The sequence below is a fragment of the Sorex araneus genome, chromosome 7 (assembly GCF_027595985.1).
Source record: "Sorex araneus isolate mSorAra2 chromosome 7, mSorAra2.pri, whole genome shotgun sequence".
In the NCBI taxonomy this organism is placed as follows: domain Eukaryota; kingdom Metazoa; phylum Chordata; class Mammalia; order Eulipotyphla; family Soricidae; genus Sorex; species Sorex araneus.
In genome coordinates, this window is record NC_073308.1 from 18,310,928 (window position 1) to 18,332,617 (window position 21,690).

General features: G+C 40.2%; 1 protein-coding gene across 3 annotated transcripts in view; it reads left to right on the top strand.

Annotated features, from left to right (window-relative positions):
• TGFB2 (transforming growth factor beta 2) overlaps positions 1 to 20,803 on the top strand; it is an 83,459-nt gene extending 62,656 nt beyond the window's left edge. For 2 of the 3 annotated variants that reach the window (XM_004613011.2, XM_004613012.2), the window contains 5 exons: positions 8,438 to 8,570; positions 8,687 to 8,797; positions 10,449 to 10,626; positions 13,239 to 13,392; positions 16,384 to 20,803. In XM_004613011.2, coding sequence (XP_004613068.1) covers positions 8,438 to 8,570; positions 8,687 to 8,797; positions 10,449 to 10,626; positions 13,239 to 13,392; positions 16,384 to 16,542 — 735 coding nt within the window. In that variant the 3' untranslated portion in view covers positions 16,543 to 20,803. The remainder of the gene's footprint in view (positions 1 to 8,437; positions 8,571 to 8,686; positions 8,798 to 10,448; positions 10,627 to 13,238; positions 13,393 to 16,383) is intronic. The other variant, XM_055144548.1, reaches the window with a different exon arrangement.
• Positions 20,804 to 21,690: the final 887 nt, after the last annotated feature.

Consider the following 21,690-nt stretch of genomic DNA (forward strand, 5'->3'; position numbering starts at 1 on the left):
AAAGGAATAGTCCTGATAAATACATGGCCCATAAGTGGATAAGTTTCTCCAAAAGCAGTGAGTTCACAGCATTGAGAAATCCTTCAACAAGATGTTGAAGTGTGGACTGTGTTGGGATGAACCAGATCCTGTAGGACCCTCTTCAGCGCCTTTATTTCCTACTCAATGTCATTGCCACAGATCAGATAGGCCTGAGACAGAACTTCACATTTAAATCATCGAAATGCAATAGATTAAAGACATCAAATCCATTACAGAGGTTTTGTTTTTTTTCTTTAGTGGTGAATCACCGTGAGGTACAGTTACAGGCTTACAAACTTTCGTGCTTTCGTTTCAGTCATACAATGATCAAGTACCCATCTCTCCACCAGTACCCATTTTCCACCACCAATGGTCCCAGCATCCCTCCCACCACCCCCACAAATCTACAACAACCGAGCTTAAAGCTGTGCCTATTTAGGAGACAGGCTTCTATGCGTGGGGGTTGGGTTGTGGTAGGGAACCCAGGGACACTGGTAGAGGGAACTTGGTACCAGTGATGGGATTGGAGTTAGAACACTGTATGCTTGAAACTCAACTATGGGTAACTATCACTGTGCCTTAATATCTAAAAAATTTTCTTTGGTGTTTTGGGTCATACCTATTGGTATACAATATGTACTTCTGGCTCTAAGATCAGGGATTACTCTTTTTTATAATCTTCTTTAATATTTATTTTATATAAGTCCTGTAATGTGTACAGTATTACTTATATTTCATAATATAATATGACACATAAAAGCTTAAAAGGTTTTTGCAGTCTAATCAAAATACGTTTTATTTTTATTTGTTTATTTTTTTATTGAATCACAATGTGGAAAGTTACAAAGCTTTCAAGCTTAAGTCTCAGTTACATAATGCTCAAACACCCATCCCTTCACAAGTGCACATATTCCACCACCAAGAACCACAGTAAACCTCCTTCCCACCCCCACCCTCCCAGTCCCCTACCCCACCTGTGTGGCGATAAATTTCACTTTGCTTTCTCTTTACTTTGATTACATTCAAACAAAAAACTCATTATTATTGTTTGGAGTTTTCCCCACCCCAGAGTTGGACCTGCTGGAAAGGAAGCATTTGATAATTTGTTTTCCATTGCTGAGAATGAAGAGATATGAGGTCGTGTGGCCATAATAGCGGTCGTGAGGTTCTGGATTTCTGTATTTTAGTATTTTAGTAACTAAGTCCAGAGAAATATCTGCCAGAAGTTGCATCATTGCCAACTTGTACTTCTCAGTTACATTATATTCCACATATGAGTGCAACCTTTCTATGTCTGTCTCTTTCTTTCTGACTCATTTTACTCAACATGATACTTTCCAGGTTGATCCACTTATATGCAAATTTCATGACTTTATGTTTTCTAACAGCTGCATAATATTCCATTGTGTAGATGTGTCAAAGTTTCTTTAACCAGTCATCTGTTTTTGGGCACTCCGGTTTTTTCCAGATTGTGGCTATTGTAAACAGTGCGGCAATGAACATGGAAATGCAGATGTCATCTCTACTATACCTTTTTGCCTCTCCGGGATATATTCCCAGGAGTGGTATTGCTGGGTCAAATGGGAGCTCAATTTCTAACTTTTTGAGAATCGTCCATATTGTTTTTCAAAAGGACTGAAACCAGTCGGCATTCCCACCAGCAGTGAAGAAGAGTCCCTTTCTCCCCACATCCACGCCAACACCGGTTGCTTTTGTTTTTTTGGATGTGGGCCAGTCTTTGTGGTGTGAGATGGTATCTCATTGTTGTTTTGGTCTGCATCTCCCTGATGATTAGTGATGTCGAGCATTTTCTCATGTGCCTCTCAGCCATTCGGATTTCTTCTTTGGGGAAGTTTCTGTTCATTTCATCACCCCATTTTTTGATTGGGTCGGCAGTTTTCTTCTTGTGGAGTTCAACCAGTATATCCTTGATATCAACCCCTTATCGGATGGGTATTGGGTAAATATCCTTTCCCATTTCGTAGGCTGTCTTTGTATTTTTGGTCACAGTATTTTTTGAGGTGCAGAAGCTTCTTAGTTTAAGGTAGTCCCATTTATTTATCTCTGTTTTCACTTGCTTGGCCAGTGGCATGTCAGCTTTGAAGATACCGTTGGCTCCAGTGTCGTGGAGGGTTTTGCCGACCTTGTCTTCAATGTACTTTAGGGATTCTGGTCTGATGTTGAGGTCTTTAATCCATTTTGATCTAACTGTTGTACATGGTGATAGGTGGAGATCTGAGTCCATTTTTTGCATATAGCTGTCCAGTTTTGCCAGCACCATTTGTTAAACATGCTTTCCTTGCTCCACTTCACATTTCTTGACAGGTCTCAGTGAGCCATATGGGATACTAGGGATCAAACCAGAGTCTGCCAAGTGCAAGGCAAGCACCTTACCCAATGTTCTATTGCTCCTGGCCCTTTAAAAAACATTTTTTCTGGAGGATCACACCTGACAATGCTCAGGGGTTATTCCTACCTCTGCCTCAGAAGTATTATTCCTGGAAAGCTCAGGGTACCATGTGGGTGCTGGTGATTGAGCCTAGTCAGCTGTGTGCAAAGCAAGCACCCTACCCGCTGTACTATCTTTCCAGACTTCCTCTAAAATTTTTTAATGTAAAAATATTCAGAAGTAATTAATTTCCTTTTGATGACTGAATAATATTCTATTGTATCTTGAATAATATTCTATTGTATCTATCTACAATTTACTTTTATGTATATCTACTTGTGTACTTTCAAATTTGAATTGTTGCAAGTAGTCTTCTCTCAACATTGATATATAAGAATCTGTTTGAGTAGTCCCTGTGTTCAATTTTGAGGCTGATACCTAGTTGTGGCATTGTGGGATCATGTGATAGTTATGTGTTTCCCTTATTTGGAAACCACCAAACTATTTCCCAAACAAAAAAATGTTTTTGAAGCAATTTGTTTTATGAACACTTAGATTTGTTTTATGCAGAAGAAAAAACTCCACATTTGTTTCAATCAGATTCTAGATTATTTAACTAATTTGTAAAATTATAACAGCTAGTGGGTTGGAGCGATAGCACAGCAGGTAGGGTGTTTGCCTTGCACGTGGCCGACCCAGGTTCGATTCCTTTGTCCCTCTTGGAGAGCCCGGCAAGCTACCCCACCTGCACGGCAGTATCCCACCCGCATGGCAGAGCCTAGCAAGTTACCCATGGCATACTCAATATGCCAAAAACAGTAATAAGAAGTCTCATAATAGAGATGTTACTGCTCGAGCAAATCGATGAACAAGGGGATGACAGTGACAGTGACAGTGATAATAGCTAGTATTATAATCATAAACACATTTTGAAACATACAGGTACTTACTATGCATGTAGCCTTGAACTTTTAAGCAGCTACTGCAGAGAACTGATAAGACCAGGGTGTTTAAAACATTCCCAGGGGAAAAAAGAGAAAACTTATTGCTCTATCAGTAAACACTTTCTTCCTTTCTTTTTTTTTTTTTTTACATTTTTTGTTAGAGAATCACTGCAATGTACAGTTACAAACTTATGAACTTTTGTGTTTGCATTTCATTCATACAGTGACCAGTATTTAACACTTTCTTAAATTCAAAAGTTTGTACACAGATGCTCAGATCTATCAACTCCCCCTTCTATTTTAGCCTGTGTTTTCTGCCTTTATGTTAAAATTTTGAAGTTGATTATTTCAATGTTAGATACCTTTTGAGTCTTTAACAATGAGCCAGATACTGTACTAAGCGCTTTCACACACTGTCCTGTGGAACACTATGAACTCACAATTCATGTGACAACTGTTAAGTGTGAATAAAGATAATTGATAAATCAAAGCTACAAAACTATTTTTCAGCAATGCACCATAGCAGTCTGTGGGCATCAGCCAAAATATTTTACAGAAGGAATAGGGAATCCTGGATAAGAGAGCTTTTTGCTAGTTTAAATGTTATTTTCCCTGCTAAGATATATAAAGGAATTTAGAAGCGACTGTGCCTCTTGAACAAGAGAGAAACAAAACAACAGCTGCATATTGGTGACTGTTAACATTCAGTACACTTGTTGGCAGATCGGAGAGAAGCAGACAGCACAGGCTAAAATAGAAGAGGGAGTTGATGGATCTGGGCATTTGTGTATAAACTCTTGAATTTAAGAAAGTGTTTATTGATAGAGCAACAAGTTTTCTTTCTTTCCTGACAGTTGAATTGATGATGGGGAATGAATAGAAGTTAAGCAGGGCTGATAGGGAGACTGGGCTCAGTCTTAGAAAGGAGATTGCTTTCAAAGTAAGATGGTAGACCTGAGAACCCTTTGAGGGGTTTCCTGCCCATTCTTGAGCACACTCATGGGGCTGCAGAAGGAGGATTTCACTACGTGCAGTTCAGCCTGGCAAGTGACCCCAGCGATTAAGGGGTTGAGAAATGGGCCCTCTAACCATGGGCTCAAGGAACCAGGTTTATTTAGCCAAGCAGGAGTGAACAGATTTAATCACAGTCTCCAAGACTGGAGGGATATTCTATGAGTGATGGAGAACAGCTGTTTCCTGTCTCTGCTGAAGACTGGGTAAGACAGAACGAAGTAAAATTGCAACATGTGGGTTAAGAACTCCTTGGCCATAAAGTTAGAGACAACAAGTCGGAAGACCAAAGTCATGGGTCCATCTCAGAGTTACATAACTGTCTTTCTTGTGTGGTTGACACGGGCCAGTTGTTCAACGAGTAAAAGTTGCCGAGGGTCTGTGACCAGGGGAGAATGTAAAGTCCAGAGTCAGAAACTGTTCATCTGCTGTGAGCAGGGACGAACTTAATTTGTAATGAGATTTCAAATAGAAAGCACCTTCAGACTTGCTTTGCTCTACTTAATTTGCTTTTAAAGTTTCATAAACTAGACTGACCCCTCCTCTGTGGGATCAGGGATTTGCAAAGGTTTGACTATGTGTGACTTTTCTATCACTTGGTCATTATGAGTCTGATATTTAAAAATTCTGTATCTTCATGGACAATCTATTCTCTACTTTTTAAAAATCATGTATCTTTTAATCTATTGTGACAGAATGCCTCACCCTAGAAGACTGGTAGGGGAAGAAGTTTAAAGATAGAAAAAGAACTTCTGGGGCTGGAGTGATAGCACAGTGGGTAGGGCATTTGCCTTGCACGTGGCTGACCCGGGTTTGATTCCCAGCATCCCTGAGCACCGCCAGGAGTAATTCCTGAGTGCAGAGCCAGGAGTAACCCCTGTGCATCGCTGTGTGTGACCCTCCCTCCAAACAAAGAAAAAGAACTTTTAGTCAAGAAGGCAGATTCTCACTGTCACTGTCATGAATCATCCTGTTACTTATAGATTTGCTTGAGCGGGCACCGTGTAACATCTGCATTGTGAGACTTGTTATTGTTTTTGGCATATTGAATACGCCACCAGTAGCTTGCCAGGCTCTGCCATGCAGGTGAGATATTCTAGGTAGCTTGCTGGGATCTCAGAGGGGCGGAGGAATCAAACCCGGGTCGGCTGCATGCAAGGCAAACGCCCTATTGCTGTGCTATCTCTCCAGCCCAAGGAGGCAGAAATTCCTTAACAATTCTTCTTGACCAGTGTTTTATTATTGTTAGCCTTTATTAGGTTCATTATGCCATTTATTCTGTTTTTGGCAGGTTCTGTTTGTTTGGTTTTGTTTGAGAGCCCATTCAGTGCTACTCAGAGGTGACTTTTGGGATGTCGGGGATTGAACGTGGGTTGGTGGTGTGCAAAGCAATTACCTTATCCACTCTACTATTGCTTTGGCCCCATATGCCATCTATTCTGATTTGGAGAAAAGATGCTTTATTTGCCTCATTAATAGGAATGATCTGAAGGCAGGTTTACATTTCCAGATGGTTGACTATTATTATCTGTCTATGTCAATATTACTACATCCTACATGTTGCAGTTTTATCTTGAAAATATTATATTTTGAATAGCTTTTTTAATTTGTAACTTTATAGAAAATTTATATAATTTAATATTGACCTATGGACTTGAGCGATAGCACAGTGGATAGGGCGTTTGCCTTGCACATGGCCAACCTGGGTTCGATTCCTCCATCCCTCTCAGAGAGCACGGCAAGCTAACAAGAGTATCCTGCCCGAATGACAGAGCCTGGCAAGCTACCTGTGGCATATTTGATATTACAAAAACAGTAACAACAAGTCTCACAATCTGTTACTGGTGCCCGCTCGAGCAAATCGGTGAACAACAGGATGACAGTGCTATAATGACGGCACAGTGCTAATATTATCAATAGTCATAGAATTACCTTTAAATTTAATTTAAAATATTTTTGCACTGGGGTCAAACTTTGCTGTGCTCAGGACTCCTGGCTCTATGCTCAGAGCTTGAGGAACCATACTGGGTTCAGGCACTGAGCCCAGGTTCGCTGTGTGACAGGCAAGTACCCTACCTGCTGTACTATAATTCTGGCCCCAAATCTATTATTTTGGGACCATACCCAACAGTGTACAGGAGTTAGTACTGTGTTTGTGCTCAGGAGTTACTCCTGAAGGTGCTCAGTTGGGGCCCATGTGTTCCCAGGAACGATCTGGAGTCAGCCCCATGCAAGCAGGCACTATAATGAAATTAAGAAATTTAGTTTTATAATCAAACTGAAAAAAATCCAGATCTATAATCAAACTAAAAATACTTTCTCTAGCTTTAAAATGTTTCCTCTCATCTGGAAAGCGGGAGGGGTGAATCCTGATCCAACAACTGATCTCACTACTCTTCTGAACTTCAAAAATCCAGCAGTAAGTGGGAAAGTGGCCTGGGATGATGTCTTTAAATCTTCATGCCACTATAAGGTCAGGAACAAGTTGCTTAATGTCTCCTTGTCTGAAAGTGTAGTTTCCCCAATCTACTTGATGGCAAAATTTGGGCACTAAATGAGAGGAAATCACCTGTGCCAGATGCACAGGCCAGTGTGCTGCTTCAAGTCATGTTCATGTACCCATTAAGAATCACAAAGAACACATTTTGCTTGTGGTAGGATTGAGGAGACCTCTACATCTTCTTTACTCAGCAAGCTTGTTGAACTTTATCAGGCATGTCTGTAGAGGAGAGACTGCCTAAAACTTATGAGGGTACCCCAAAGGCTAGTGGCATGCATCTATTTTCTTTTCTAAACCGGCCTAATCATTCCTCCAGTCCCACAAGTCTTATATAGTGCCAACTACTCCAGAAAGCATTGACTGCCAGGTTACCTGAAACAAGTCATGTATTCACACAGAAGGGAAGTGCATTTCAAAGTCAGTGGGAAGGTTATGCGTTTTTGTTTCATAATCTTCCAAGGAGACCAAGTAAATCCTTGAGATATTCAAATAGTCATTTAATAGACAGTGATTGAATCGAGGCTATGCTTTGAAATGATATTAAATGGAAGATTTGATCCCTGCCCTGGGAAAGCTTATGACCTTGTTGGAGAAACCAAACCCAGATGTATGAAATGACCACAGAACAGAAGGATGCAAAATTAAAAAGGTGGTATATAGCACAGCAGGCTGAAGCCCCAAAATCCTGAAGAAAGGCAGATTGTGCATTGGGAAAAGGATTTAATTTAGCTCTAGGAGACTGAGTGTTGTGGTTTGACTGGTTCATAAAACACTCTCACTGAAAGGCAGACAGAATTTCTAGAAACTGCCTAAAATGTTCACTTCCTCTCGAAACCCAAGCTTGCCATGCAGTTGCTTATATCTGAGAAAACTGCATCCCGTAAAGCCTCAGAGTTCAGCCTAATTTGGTTTTCAGACTCAGAACACACTGCACCAGACTACTCCTGTGCCAATTCAAGTCTGCAGGGTGAGGAATAAATCATAACAAGACCCACCGAGAGAAAAAGTTCCAGTTAGATACTACCTCAAAAGCTGAGGAGTGCCTCAGGTTTTCATGTTCTTGGATTTAGGAACCAGAAAAATGGGATTGGTACATTTCTCTCTTTAGCAGAAGCATATTTATGATGCAGGGCCTGTGAATGGTGAACTTAAATCCTGCAGCTGCCCCTGACCCCTCACCACCCCCACTACCCCCACTTCCCCAAACTCAGAAAGCAGCAAAGTCAACCAACACTACTATTAACTTAATAGCAGAGAATTTATGGCTGAAATCTTGCAAAGGTCATGGCCGAAAAGAAAAATAATTACTGTCACTTTCTTTTAGACACTTGGCTTTATGGTTCCTGTCACCTTTATCATAACACACAGCTGATTTAGTAGCTCTATTTTTTATGGCAAATGGCCTGGTGTTCTGTTCTGACACATGTGATAGTGCTGTTGAGATGACAGTGCAGGGGCAGGCTTTAGCGGAGCTCAATCGAGATAATGAATTGGAATATTGTTAATGGTTTCGGTTGAGTCATGTTGTCCGGATGCCAACTTCGCTCTTTCTTTTACTCACTCCTGCTCTAGATTCTCAAATCTAAGGATTTGACGTCTCCAACTCAGCGATACATCGACAGCAAAGTTGTAAAGACGAGAGCAGAAGGCGAATGGCTGTCTTTTGATGTAACTGATGCTGTTCATGAATGGCTTCACCATAAAGGTTAAAATTCCCTCTTCTTTTCCTCCTTCAATGTGACTGAAGTTATTGTAACTGGATCACAGTTTTCAGGAAAGAGATACGCATACAAATGACCTCCTTGACTTAATGTTTTCCAGACAGGAACCTGGGATTTAAAATAAGCTTGCACTGTCCTTGCTGTACCTTTGTACCATCCAATAATTACATCATCCCAAACAAAAGCGAAGAACTAGAAGCAAGATTTGCAGGTAACTGATATATGATCTTATGAAGTGGGGGAGGGAAGGGCCTAGGTTGATAATCTCTGGGGAGATGAAGTAAGTTTGCATGTGCAAATGGGATTGTTTGATGAGGTCTGCAGGGGTTTCATTTGTTTGGGCAAAGATAGTGTTTTAGTGAGATAGAAGAAAGAAGAAAGGATTGGTTCCAGTTTACACAGCTGTCTTGGTCCACTGATGACTTGGCTAGTATTAATTAACTACCTCACCAACCATTCAAACTATGAAATAGTTGGCTAGGCCCTTTATTCATCATTTAAGCAAAGTAGCTTTCCACCTATACTAACAGCATGGAAAACAGCATGCTTTCAGGGAGACCCATGAACATTTCTCCAAACTCAGTGCCAGGAGCCTGCAAGTATATCTCATAGAGGAATCATCCTAGTGCCATTTGCAGTTTTTTTTATTGGGGTTACACCTGGCAGTGCTCAGAGCTTACTCCTGCCTCTGTGCTCAGGGATCACTCCTATTGAGGCTCAGGAACCATGTGGGATGTCAGGGATTGAACCACATAGAAGACAACACAGAAGACAAATGCCCTACCTGCGATACTGTCACTCAGGCCCCCATCTGTGATTGCTTTCATTCACGTTCCCTGTATTGAACATGCCGATATCTGTGTGTGTTCGGGCCTATGCCCATATTGCAAATGGTTTCCTCATCAAACTTTTGTTATAGCTGATAAACATGGTTGGCACTTTCTCTGTCATTTTGCTCATCTTTAGTTAAAAGTTCAAGATAATGAGGCGAGGGCCAGGGTTCAAGTCATTTCATGCTTCACATCAGGGTTTTATGTGCTAAAGACAATGAGAGATGGGAAATCCACCCCACCAGCCCAGACAGCTGATTTTCCTTCCCTCGTTCACCACACCCTGGACTTCCTCCCACTTACTCGCAAAAGGCAACAGAGGTCCTTGCTCATGGAAAAATACTCCCTGAGGTCTTGAGATTTATTTCAGTTTCCAGCCTAGTCATGATCCTCTAGAGTGTGGAGATTAAATGCTTAAATTGGCAGTCTCTGGAGCATGCTTTTGGGAGCTCAGGTTTCTAAATCGCAGATGGAATCAGGAAAGTGTTGAGGACATCATAAAATAAATGAAAAAGCCCTTTCTTCCTAGCTTCACCAAATAGCATGAGGTCAGGGGAACTTCTGTTTTGCTGGAACTGATGCCCTGCAAGTTGGTGTTAAGTCTCAGCTTATTATGTTCAGCAGGGAGACTCCTTTGAGTTAGCAGTTCCAGGAAGAGAGGGACAGAGAATACCAAGGCAGAGGCTCTATCATGGAGTAATGGGTCATGATTGGGGTTGGGGCACTCTGTCTGAGAGGCTGGACTAAGAGTAAAAGCCTCAATTATCCTGGAATGATCAGTCACAGATGTCTCTAAGCAGGAATCAGTTTCTCTAGACTCAGAACTGCCTCTGTCAAGGGTCTATAAGATGTGTTTGTTGTCACCTGTGCTTATCCTGTTCTGTCATGTCAATCTCCAGGGGGAATTGACTGTAGCTAGCAGATGCTAGGGTGGTGTCACTGGTATGTGTGACAGTAAGCAAAGAGAAAAGTAGAGCTGATATTTGACTGAGGTAAAGCTCCATGTTTATGATCCAAATGCATTTTTTCAAGGTATTGATGGCACCTCCACATATGGCAGTGGTGATCAGAGAACTATAAAGTCTACTAGGAAAAAAAACAGTGGGAAGAGCCCACATCTCCTGCTAATGTTGTTGCCCTCCTACAGACTGGAGTCGCAACAGTCGAACCGACGGAAGAAGCGTTCTCTGGATGCGGCCTATTGCTTTAGGTAAAGGAGCAGCATAAAACAAAGCCACTGTGTCTGTTCACTCTTGTCCTCTCTCTGTCCTTCCTTTTATCACCCTGTTAGCTTGCTGGATCACACATTGCCCAAGGGAGGTGAAGCGTAGGAAAACTGACTATTTGTAATAGCTACGAAATGCTATTTCGTAGCATTATTCTTTCTCTCTTTGGCTTGATCAGGGACTATTCCCAGCTTTGTGCTTGAGTAATACCTGGGGTGCTTGAGAACCACAGGAGGTGCCAGAGACTCCAATAGGAGTCAGCAAGATGCAAGGCAAGTCTCTTTGTTCCCGTACTACCTTGTGGTGCCCCTTGTGCCCCTTGAACCTTGAACCTCTTACAGTTTTTGTCTGTAATACCTTTGCTAGCTCTTCAATATTGAATCAAGTGGGAAGGGTAAAAAAAGAGCCACCTAATCCTCCCGCCTGCCCCACTTCATCCTGTAGCAAACAGCTCTGTGCTCCCCACAGCAAGTGAGTTTATTTGTGGTGCTTGCTGGACTCACTGGTCTTGGAAGTCTTTGTCTTCATGGCAGGGTTTCCAGTCACTGCTCTTAAGAAGAGAAAAAGATTCTATCCAAACTGTAGCTTTAGCATGTGAGAGAAGCAATCTATTTGCACGTTCATTTCATGGGTAAACTAAACAGCAACCAGATGAATATCCTGTGGTTTCTTATTCAGCATGGAGGAGGAAGGCTCTTTTTCTTTAAAAAATAAGGGGGGGGGGTGCAGAGAGATGACTCAAAGGGTTGGAGTCCATGCTTTATGCACGAGAGCCTGAAGTTTGATATCTGGAACTATAACATCTCCCAAACACTGCCAAATATGGTCTCAAACACTACCCCCCCCCAAGTTTGTAGTTGAAGCAACATTACTTTATAACATTTTGAAAGTCTCAGGTGTACGTCATTGAAAATTAACATGTGTCTGTATTAGGTTCAGTTCACCACCAAAAGTCCAATTACATTCTTCACTATATTTTGATCCCTTCACCCTAATTTACATGTCCCCCTTTCCTTTTTCTTCTAGGAACCATTGATACTGATCTTGCAGTTTAAAACTCTGCTATTGTTTTACTCAAATCATTGGCTTGCTTTGTTTCTTTATGTACCAGTAAGAATGAAATCACACAGCATCTGTCCCTCTCCATCTGATTGCCTGAACTGTGGTATCCTCTAAGTCTATACTAACCACTTCAAGTGGTGCAATGGAATATTTTTATCCCTCCTAGCTGGGCAGTATTGCTGTTGGTGTGTATGAGTATATTAGTGCTGATGTATATAGATGCTACATCTCCTGTAATGCTCCTCTTTCCCTGGCCACTTATGTTGTTTCCAACTCTTGGATCTTGGGAAAAATAATGCTGCCATAGGTATGGGGATACCAATTTCTCCTCGAGCTTGTGTTTTTCATGTTTCTTGGGTAAATTCCCAGAAGTGGATAGTTGAATCCTATGGAATTTCCATTTTTAATTTTTGAGGCATCTCTATGCTGATCTCCATCATGGTTACACCAGTATACTTCCCACCCACAGTCCATCAGAACTTTATTTTCATTTGTATCCTTGTAGGTGATGTCTCTTGTTGGTTTTGGTTTCCATTTGTCTAATTATAAGACATGATGGGTTCGAGAGTTAATATGGGGATTATGCATTTGTTTTGCATCTCACTGACCCTGATTTGAATCTCCAGTACCACGTATGGTCCCACCAAGCACAGTTAAGGGTCACTCCTGAGCTTTGAGCCATGCAGTTTTTGAGCATGGGTAGAGGTGTCCTAAGCCCTGCCAAATGAAATTAAAAATAAAATCCCAGTTTTTAATTAAAAAAATAAGACACATTGGACCTTTTGTCATGTGCCTCTTGGTCATCTGTCTTTCTTTACTTTGAGAGTTATGGGGGCTATGAAGGATGAAAAACAGTGTCAGAATTCATGAGCAAATTGTGCTTTTTTTGGATTGTTTTTATTTTGGGGCCAAGTCCAGTGATGCTCAGGGGTTACTCTCAGCTCTGCACTCAGGGATCATTCCTGGCACTACTTGGGGGACCATATGGGATGCTAGTAATCCAAGCCAGGTCAGCTGCCCTACTTGCTTTACTGTTGCTCTGGCCCCCAAATGGTGCTTGTTTAATTCTGGATCCTGTGGTTTCACTAAGCAAGATTCTGTGTTTCATGATCTCTGGTTCACTCTACAACCAGGAACATGAAATGAAATATTTATTTCCAAAGGAAAATGTCTTATCTGGGTCTTTGAAAATAGCTGTTCCCCTTTATTTGTTTTATATTTGAAAGGGAAATTGAAGCTAGATGACAAAACTGTGGTGTTGATTGAAAGAGATTGTCAGCACCTCTTTGTTTATGTCTAGTCATATAAAGGAAATATTCAGTTTTTTTGGTCACAACTAAAGGGATCTGGGACAGTAGTGCAGTGTACTACCCCTCAAGAAAGTCACTTGAGGTCAAAATAAAAACATTAAACCTTGGTTCATGATACTTGTTCATTGGACAGAAAAATAAGTAATTTTTTCTGTTTGGAATGGGGGGAAATCAGTTTTGAAATCTTCATTGCTTTCTCCCTCTCTCTCTTCAAAAAACAACAGAAATGTACAAGATAATTGCTGCCTACGTCCACTTTACATTGATTTCAAGAGGGATCTTGGGTGGAAGTGGATACATGAACCCAAAGGGTACAATGCCAACTTCTGTGCCGGGGCATGTCCCTATCTGTGGAGCTCAGATACTCAACACAGTAGGGTGAGTATTGGCTAATATGTCTTTTCTGGTCTTGAGTGTTAATGTCTATCCACAGATGTATTTCAAAATGAATTCCAATTAGCCAGAAGTTTTTTTCAGCATCACACATAATGGGTGTTGGAGAGGCCCTCTGAAGAACAGGGAAGAATAATGACTGTAGGTAAGATCAGAACACAATTCTATGGGGTGAAATATAATACAGCAGACAGAGCAAAACTTGCCTTGCCCATGGCCGGCCCAGGTTCAATCCCCATCATTCCAGAGCTAGGTGCAACCCCTGAGCATTGCTGGATATGCCCTCCCTCAAAAGGGAAGTAGAGTGGGAAGGAAGGAAGAAGGGAAGGAGAAGGGAAGGTAAGCAAAGAGAAGGGAGGAAAAAAGGGAAGAAAGGAAAGGACGGGGGAACATAGGGCAAGAAGAGAAGGAAGACAGACAAGCAAGCAACATTGATTAATTTGAGGATCTTTCAGTATCTTCTCAAAGAGATTATAGACAACTTGTTAGCTCTGCTTTATTTTCCCTTTGTTGTATTTCTGAACAGTTGTAGGCTGACAGGTATCTAGGGAAAAACTTTTGGAATCAACACATAACTTGATGTCATATACAGCTAATATGGGAGGGGTCCCAGGTCCCCTTCTAAGAAAACATTTCTGGTCACCAACATTAGAAACTGTCCTATCACAAAGAAGATTGAGGACTTAATTGGTGCTTTGGCATAGTGAATCACTAATGTATGACAGAGAGTCATTTAATATGTCTGAACCTCAGTTTCTCAGCTGTAAAAAAGGAAAATAAAAGGGAACTGGAGAAACAGTACAGCTGGTAGGGTTGTTCTTGCATGTCTTGCATGGGGCTGACCTGGGTTCAATCCCCAGCATCCACCAGGAGTAACTTCTAAATACAGAGCCAGGAGTAACCCTTGAGCATCTAAGAGTGTGGCCAAACTATCCTCCTACCAAAAAATAAAAGGAAAATAGGAATAAACTTAAAAATAATATTGCCAAATTCAGGTGTTTGAAAAGATTCTCTATGTCAAAAATGGTTTGAAAATTATTTTCTTGAAGTTTTTTTAAAAATGTAACCCAGAGTAAGTGAAAATCTAAGTGTTATACAGTTGACTTCAGTGAGGAAAGAAGATTATCCTCTGGTTAATTTTAATGCTCTGGGTTCCCAGCCCCAGTTAACTAAGACTTTTTCTATGTAATAATGTTATTTATATGTTGCCTCCAGAAGATGCATAATACAGGATTTTGTATAGGAAAGTACTTCATAAGTTATCTTGTCCACATTTTCCACTCTTTTAAATAAATGGGTCCAAGATCATGCATCTGACATGACTGAGATCAAAGGGAAAGTTACAAATTAATGCTTGGAATGCCATCCCCATTCTTTTATAACCTGATCCCCACTCGCTGCTACTGAGTTTAATTCCCAAAATGTGACTACACATTGGGATTATGCTGTGTAAGCCTTATTAAAGAGGCATTAGAAAAATTGCCTTCACCACAGGATAGGAAAATGAATCTGTGATCTCCCAAATCACATAATATATAAACCCAACTCAAAAATTTGGAAAAGTTATCAATTATTTGACAAATCTGTGTAATTGATCTCTTCAACACAAGAAAAATCTTGTGTTGGTGGAACATGCATTGCACTTATTTACTTATAACTCCCCTACATATATCAACCTTTAAGCTGACAAATATGATTCCCTTTCCTTCCTCTCTTTCCTTCAGCATTTTTCTCAATTCTCTCATACAGTTTTGCATTCAAAGGTGACCCTGTGCTTAGCCATGTATGAAAGAAGATTGCTCATGCCTGTCCCTTTGTTTGATCTTTCTGGCCTACTTGCTTCATCTGGGTTGTGGCAACAGTAGCTGTAATGTGGGCAAGACCTGGTTGCCAAAAAGAAACATAATTCTCCTCCCTGATACACAGAGGGAGTGTGTGAAGGCTGAGACCATGCTTGTTTTTCAAGAGGAGAGGAAGAATAGCTGTGGTGGTCACAAGTATGTGGCTTGGACTGTTCCCCAAGAAGGCAGAGGTACTTAACAGCGTAGTCAGTGTGGCTGCCCTGAACAGATCTACTGTCTTAGGCTGAATCTCGAGGAAAAGGTCACTTGCTTTTGGATTGGTCCTTTAATGGCATTCTTGGAGATGCCTATCATCATGGCAAACCCACCATACTTGCCCTTGGAAAAGCCACAGACCACTTTGAAAGAGAAAGAGGGACTGAATCTAATGAGAGAAATTTCTCTTCATGTTGTTTCGGAACTGGAGCCTCTACCACTCACTATGTGGGAAATTGCTCATTACTATTCTCCTTTCAATAATAGTGTTACTGAGTGGTATAAAGACAAGAATTCAGAGGACCAAATTTGAAGTGGGGGTGTTACCTAGAAGTGTGGGCAACACAACAGTAATCAAGGTCCCAACTTTGATATGTTGGGAAAATATGTTGATGGAGCTATTCAATTCAATATAACTTTTACAGAATCACTCGTTTATGCTCTCTGTGGAAAGGAGTCTGTGGGAAAATGGTGATGGCTAGAGACTCTTCCAAGTTTGACTGTGATTTGGTGTTTAGAAAATAAAATCGTGGGCCTGAGAGGTAGCATAGGGGTTCAGGTGCTCGCCTTGTATGCGACTGATCCTGGTTCAATCCTTATTACTGCACATGGTTTCTGAGCACTGACAGGATGACCCCTGAACATGGAGCCAGGAGTAAGTCCTGAGTGCCACTGAGTGTGGTACATTAAAAAAAAGGGAAATAAACCATTATTAACAACATTATGAATTTCAGTGCCCAAATAAATACTGGGGAAGAAGAGGGAAAAAGAAAGAAAATGAAATAGTAAGCCAAAAATTAATATAAAATGCCTACTGGTATTTTGAATGGTAAGATAACCACATGCCATGATAGACAACTTTATTCTTATTTATTTATTTATTGGTTTTGGTTTGGTCTTTGCCTCTCTTTGTCCTCAGGTTCTCAGCTTATATAATACCATCAATCCAGAAGCATCTGCTTCTCCCTGCTGTGTGTCCCAGGATTTAGAGCCTCTGACCATCCTCTACTACATTGGCAAAACCCCCAAAATTGAACAGCTGTCCAACATGATTGTAAAGTCTTGCAAATGCAGCTAAGAGTCTCAGAGAAGTAGCAAGACAAGGATCACAACAATGATGACAACTACAACGACGACTATGATGATGATGATTATGATGATGATAATGATGATGATGGTGACATTGACAATATCGGTAACAGGAAAACAGGAGAGAGCCCTTGCTTCATCAGTGTTAAAAAAATTGCAAAAGCGGTACTAGTTCAAACACTTTGAAAGTGTGTGTGCTGTTTGTTAAAACTGGCATCTGAAAAAAAAAAGGCGAAAGCCTTAGTCTCCGTTTCACCTCCTCTGTAAGGGAGAGAAATAAGAAGCCAACCTTTTCTTTTTAAGAAAATAAATAAATAAACACTGGAAGAAGTTGTTAGTGTGAATTACACAAAAGAAAACAAACCAACAACAGGAAAATCCCATGAAATGGATGGCTGTGCAGACCATCCTATCCCATGTCTCAGCTGATTTTTCTGAGTTGCTATGCGTAGGCATCCTTTCCCTTCTTCCTTTTAGAGTTCACAGTGAGTTATTTATTATGTGTTACTATATAATGAACATTTCATTGCCCTTGGAAAACAAACAAGTGTATAACGTGGAGACCAAATCTTTTGCCAGAAACTTATGGATGGCTTAAGGAGTTTGAACTCAAATGAGCCTGAAGTGGAGAGGTCATATCAATGACAGAAACACCTGAATTAATTATTGGAAGACCAAGAAAGTCCACTTTAAGAAGGAGACCCTATAAACACCAGCTCTATCCCTACCACTGAAGGAAGCTTTTTGTAAGGTTCAAAAAGAGAAAAGCCTGTCAATTAAGTATAATTTCCATCAGAATAAGTCTGTAAAGGTTTTTTTTTTCCCACTTTTTAAAATTGTAAATGATTCTTTGTCCATTTGGTAAATCAATGGAATGTTGAAATGTTTGACTATGCCCTGGGCAAACTTCAGCCTGGAATTCTTGCTGGATAGCTCAGCACTGTAACCCTACTTGTGTTATTGGAATTGGTGAAACACAGCTGCAGATCTTTTGCAAACAATTCAATCAAAATGTTGACTACATTTGGTATCATGTGGCCATCATTGCCCTATTTTTTATAGTCCATAATAATGTTGATTAAGACTCAAATTGGAATGACTTGGGGATTCTTTCAATGGTGATTGCTCTAAATTGTGTACTTCTTTTGGCTGGCCAGTACTTGCAAGTAAAAGCCCTGTATTTGGACATGCTCTACTAATCCTTGTTCTGGAGTCTTTGTTCTGCCTCATCCAGTGGCCTCCTCTTTTATGGTGTTGTGTGCATTATCCATTCTTATGCATGATAGAAGCAACCTGGGTACATTTTTTTCCTTTTTATAAAAAGGAGTGATTTGAATTTATAGACTTTCTCCCTCTTCTAAGCATCAGTATCAGTCAATTCAGGTGTGGGAACTGTTATGTAGATAATGGAGGTGAAATGTTTTACTTTTAACTAGGGCTCAAGGAGCAGACAGAAACCCCCAAGTCTTAGTGAATAAATTAGAAAAGGTTTATCTAATTGTGTTCAGTTGGCCTCTTGGGAGAATTATATGGGTATTGAACAGTAGATTATTGGTAAGAAATATTTTTCTTTAATTAGGTTTTTTAGTGTTAGGAGGAAATGGGAAGATGTACATTTTGAACAATTTTTTTTAAAGGAGAGAGAGTGTAGAGTTCAGGTTTGCAGAAATCATTTTATTTTTCTCTGAAGTTAAAGTGTTTCTAGGTGTTCTTTGAAGGGGTTTGGAAAGGCACAGGTCAAATTCTCCTGTGATCAAAAAACTCCTACTTAAATGAGAATTATCTGTACTGGAGGCTGAAATTTTCAGCGTAATGGCAGAAAACGGAAACTTACTATAGGATCTGTAGGATGTGTCACTTTGTCAGTTGCACCATATTGAACTCTCAGATAAAAATTAGTAGGTGAGACAGTAAAATCTTTGTAGTTTCACCTAATGAGGATCACAGTGAAATGTGAGTCCCAAGAAAATGTTTTTGATAGGCTATAGTTGTCCTCCCCCCAATTGCAAATAAGGGATTGGATCTGCAAGTTTGAAAACTGGAAAAGCAAGAGATGGGGATTGGTGCCCCCAGGAGGTTGGAGGCTTCCCAATCCCAGGTTTGAGCGTGTTGATTTTGAGTCTCTCTCCCACTTTTCTTCCATTCACTCTATGTAAATCACTTTTATTTCTGCAGGTATTTTTCTTCTTCTTCTTCAAATAATGACATTTTGTTTTGTAATATTTTGTCTCTTTTCATGAATGCACTGATAATATTTTAAATGCTCTATTTTAAAATCTCTTGAATCTCTTTTGTTTTTCAGTTTGGGGGTTCTCTAAAGGCCTTGTTTTCCCATAAGTAAATATTACCAGGATAGGGGTGGGGGTGAGGGGAGATGTGGGAAATGTTAGTAGGGGGTCAGGGCATGGTTTCTCTGTGTTAAGCAGTACAATGTTAAGGTTGGCATGGTTTTAAAAAATGGAATATAAGAATAGCTGTTTTGTATTTTGGTGGCCAATGATGCTGTATTTTAACACAATGTATGTCTGTTTTTGTGGTGCTCTAGTGGTAAATAAATTATTTCAATTACATGTTGATGTGTTTTTTCCTGTCATAGTACCATCTTGGAGATTTAAAACACCTCTTCACCATTGATAACCACCCTGACCCAGAAAAACCAGTCCAGCTTTAACTGTTTATGTTTTCTGCATCAGGATACTCACTCTCGGTCTCATAGTCCAAGAACCAGTACTTAGCTGTCAAGAAAAATTCTGTGCTGTGCTTGCACACTCTTCTATATTGACATTTGGTCATTGTTTGACATTTTTGTTTCCATCCATTTTGACAGTCTACCAAAAAAAAAGGCAGAGATGTTTGGACCATGATTTAGCTTTCTGGTTCTATGTTCTGCCAACCCCAAGGCCAAAAGAATTGGTCTAGACAGTATCCCCTGTAGTCCCATAACTAGAATCATGGCTGAGCTGGCCAGATAAAACAAGAGCCACGTGCTTTTGGAGCTGGTCTTTGGGAAAATGACTCTCTGCTTTACCAACCATTCTGCACCCAAACCCCATTCTCTCAAATTTCCTTCAAGACCAGACATCTCAAATGAGTTGCCAGTCTCCTAATAGACATAATAGTAATAATAATAATAATAAAGTAGTTGTGGTTTAATCTGTTGTCTTGCTTTTTTCCAGTGAAAGAATTGGTTTGTGCATACAGTAACAAGTATTTAGGGTATTTGGAAGGTGACTCTGTTCTTCACAGTCTGTGCTTGATCTCTTACACTCAACTGAGAAATAAAGGAAGTGTTGGGCTTTAAAATCATTAGTTCTTTCTTCGAAGAGAGCTGGCCTCTGGCCAATCCCTGTAGCCCACATCACCTTTATGGGATATCACAGGGTGATGAAATTTCAACATTGGATACACCAATGTTAGCCATTGGATACACCAATGTTGGCCAATTGTCAGTCATTCTGAATGTTTTTTTTTAATCTTTAATATGAGATCGAGACTATCTGATTTACAGAGGATTGTGTGGGGGCTGAGTGTGTGTGTGTTTGTTGTATTCTCATTGTTAAGTGAATGCACTTATGAAAAACACTTTGCTTAGTATTTGGTCTATAATTGATTTTCAGTGTATGGTAGCCAAGATAATTATTCCTCAACTTCCAGAAACCATGTTGTGATGAGCTGTTTGTCAGCAGATTATGCTTTGGTTTTTGCTTTTCTATCATGACATTAATGTCCTCCAGACCTTCATCTCATAAATGAATCAAGTCATTAGTTACTTCAAAGATCATTTCTAACTATGTTTGTTAACTGAAAATGTTTAGGTTATGCTTTCCTTAATATACCAACTAAAATTCAAAGTAGAAGAGACAGAATGACTAGTTAGATGGTCATTTGCTTAAAAAATTAGAGCAGCTAGTGCAATCTATGGAGTGCTTACCTAGTACTACTCTCTGCTAACTCGGGTCACCTGTTAGTGGATGTGAGCAGAGAAAAGAACAGACTCAGAAAGTCTAAATTCTGCATCCAAGATCACTCAGGTTGTAAGTGAGGGATCTAAGTCATCCCTGTCCACCACTCTTACCTCCTAGACATATGTGAGTCCCAAGCAACTGAAATATAGCTAATCTGAACGGAGATGTGCTGATTTTGAAGATATACCTAAAATGTAAAATGTTTCATTAATTTTTCATATTTGATTATGTGTCCAAATACAATTTTTGATATATGGTATTGAATAAAGTTTACTATTAAAGCGAGTCTTGTCTCTTTTTACCTTTTTTTAGTATAATTTACAAATGCACACACTGCTCGTGGTACCCTGTGCTTTATTTCTGTTTTAAATTTTTAAATTTTCGTTTGTGGGGCACACTCAACAATAGTCAGGTATTACTCCTGGCTCTGCACTCAGGAATTAATTACTCCTTGTGGTGCTTGGAAGACTATATGGGATGTTGGTGCTCAAACTCATGTAAGTCATGTGCAAGACAAGTACCCTACCTGCTATACTTCACAGTGTATACTAATACTCCCCATACTCCTCTCCAGCCCCATTGCACTTTATTTCTTCTTGTGTTCTATTTTAGGATTTTCAGATATCTCTTCTGTTGCCCACCTGTTCTTTGCTCTCAAGAACCTTTAAAGCCTTTAGTGTCTTATTTATACTTGTTTTAATTCCTTGACTGACAATTCCAAAATCCCTGCCTTGCCCGAGTCTGATATTTCCTCTGCCTACTATAATTGGGATTTTATATTTAACGTGCTGTAAGGAAAAAAATTAATGGATGGACAAGACGTGCCAGGTAAAAGGGACTTCTATAAGCAGGCCTTGGTAACATGAAGGTGTGGTGTGTGTGGGTTAAAACATTCTGTTGTTTATGATTAGGTCTCAGTTTTTGTGTGTTTAGGCTATGAACTGCAGGAATTTATATTGTTTAATTCTCCACCACCCCCTTATGTGGGACAGCATGGTTAGAGTGGGCTACAGTTGGGCATTTCCCTTCTTACAACCCGATGGGCTCTGACAATTCCCACTAGTTAGTCTTCGATTAAGTATTTCCTTCTGAAGCTAGGCCTGGAAGTGCTTCCTTTCCCCTTCCCTTACTGGAAACTCAGAGATTTTCCACATATTTGTTGACTCTGGGGG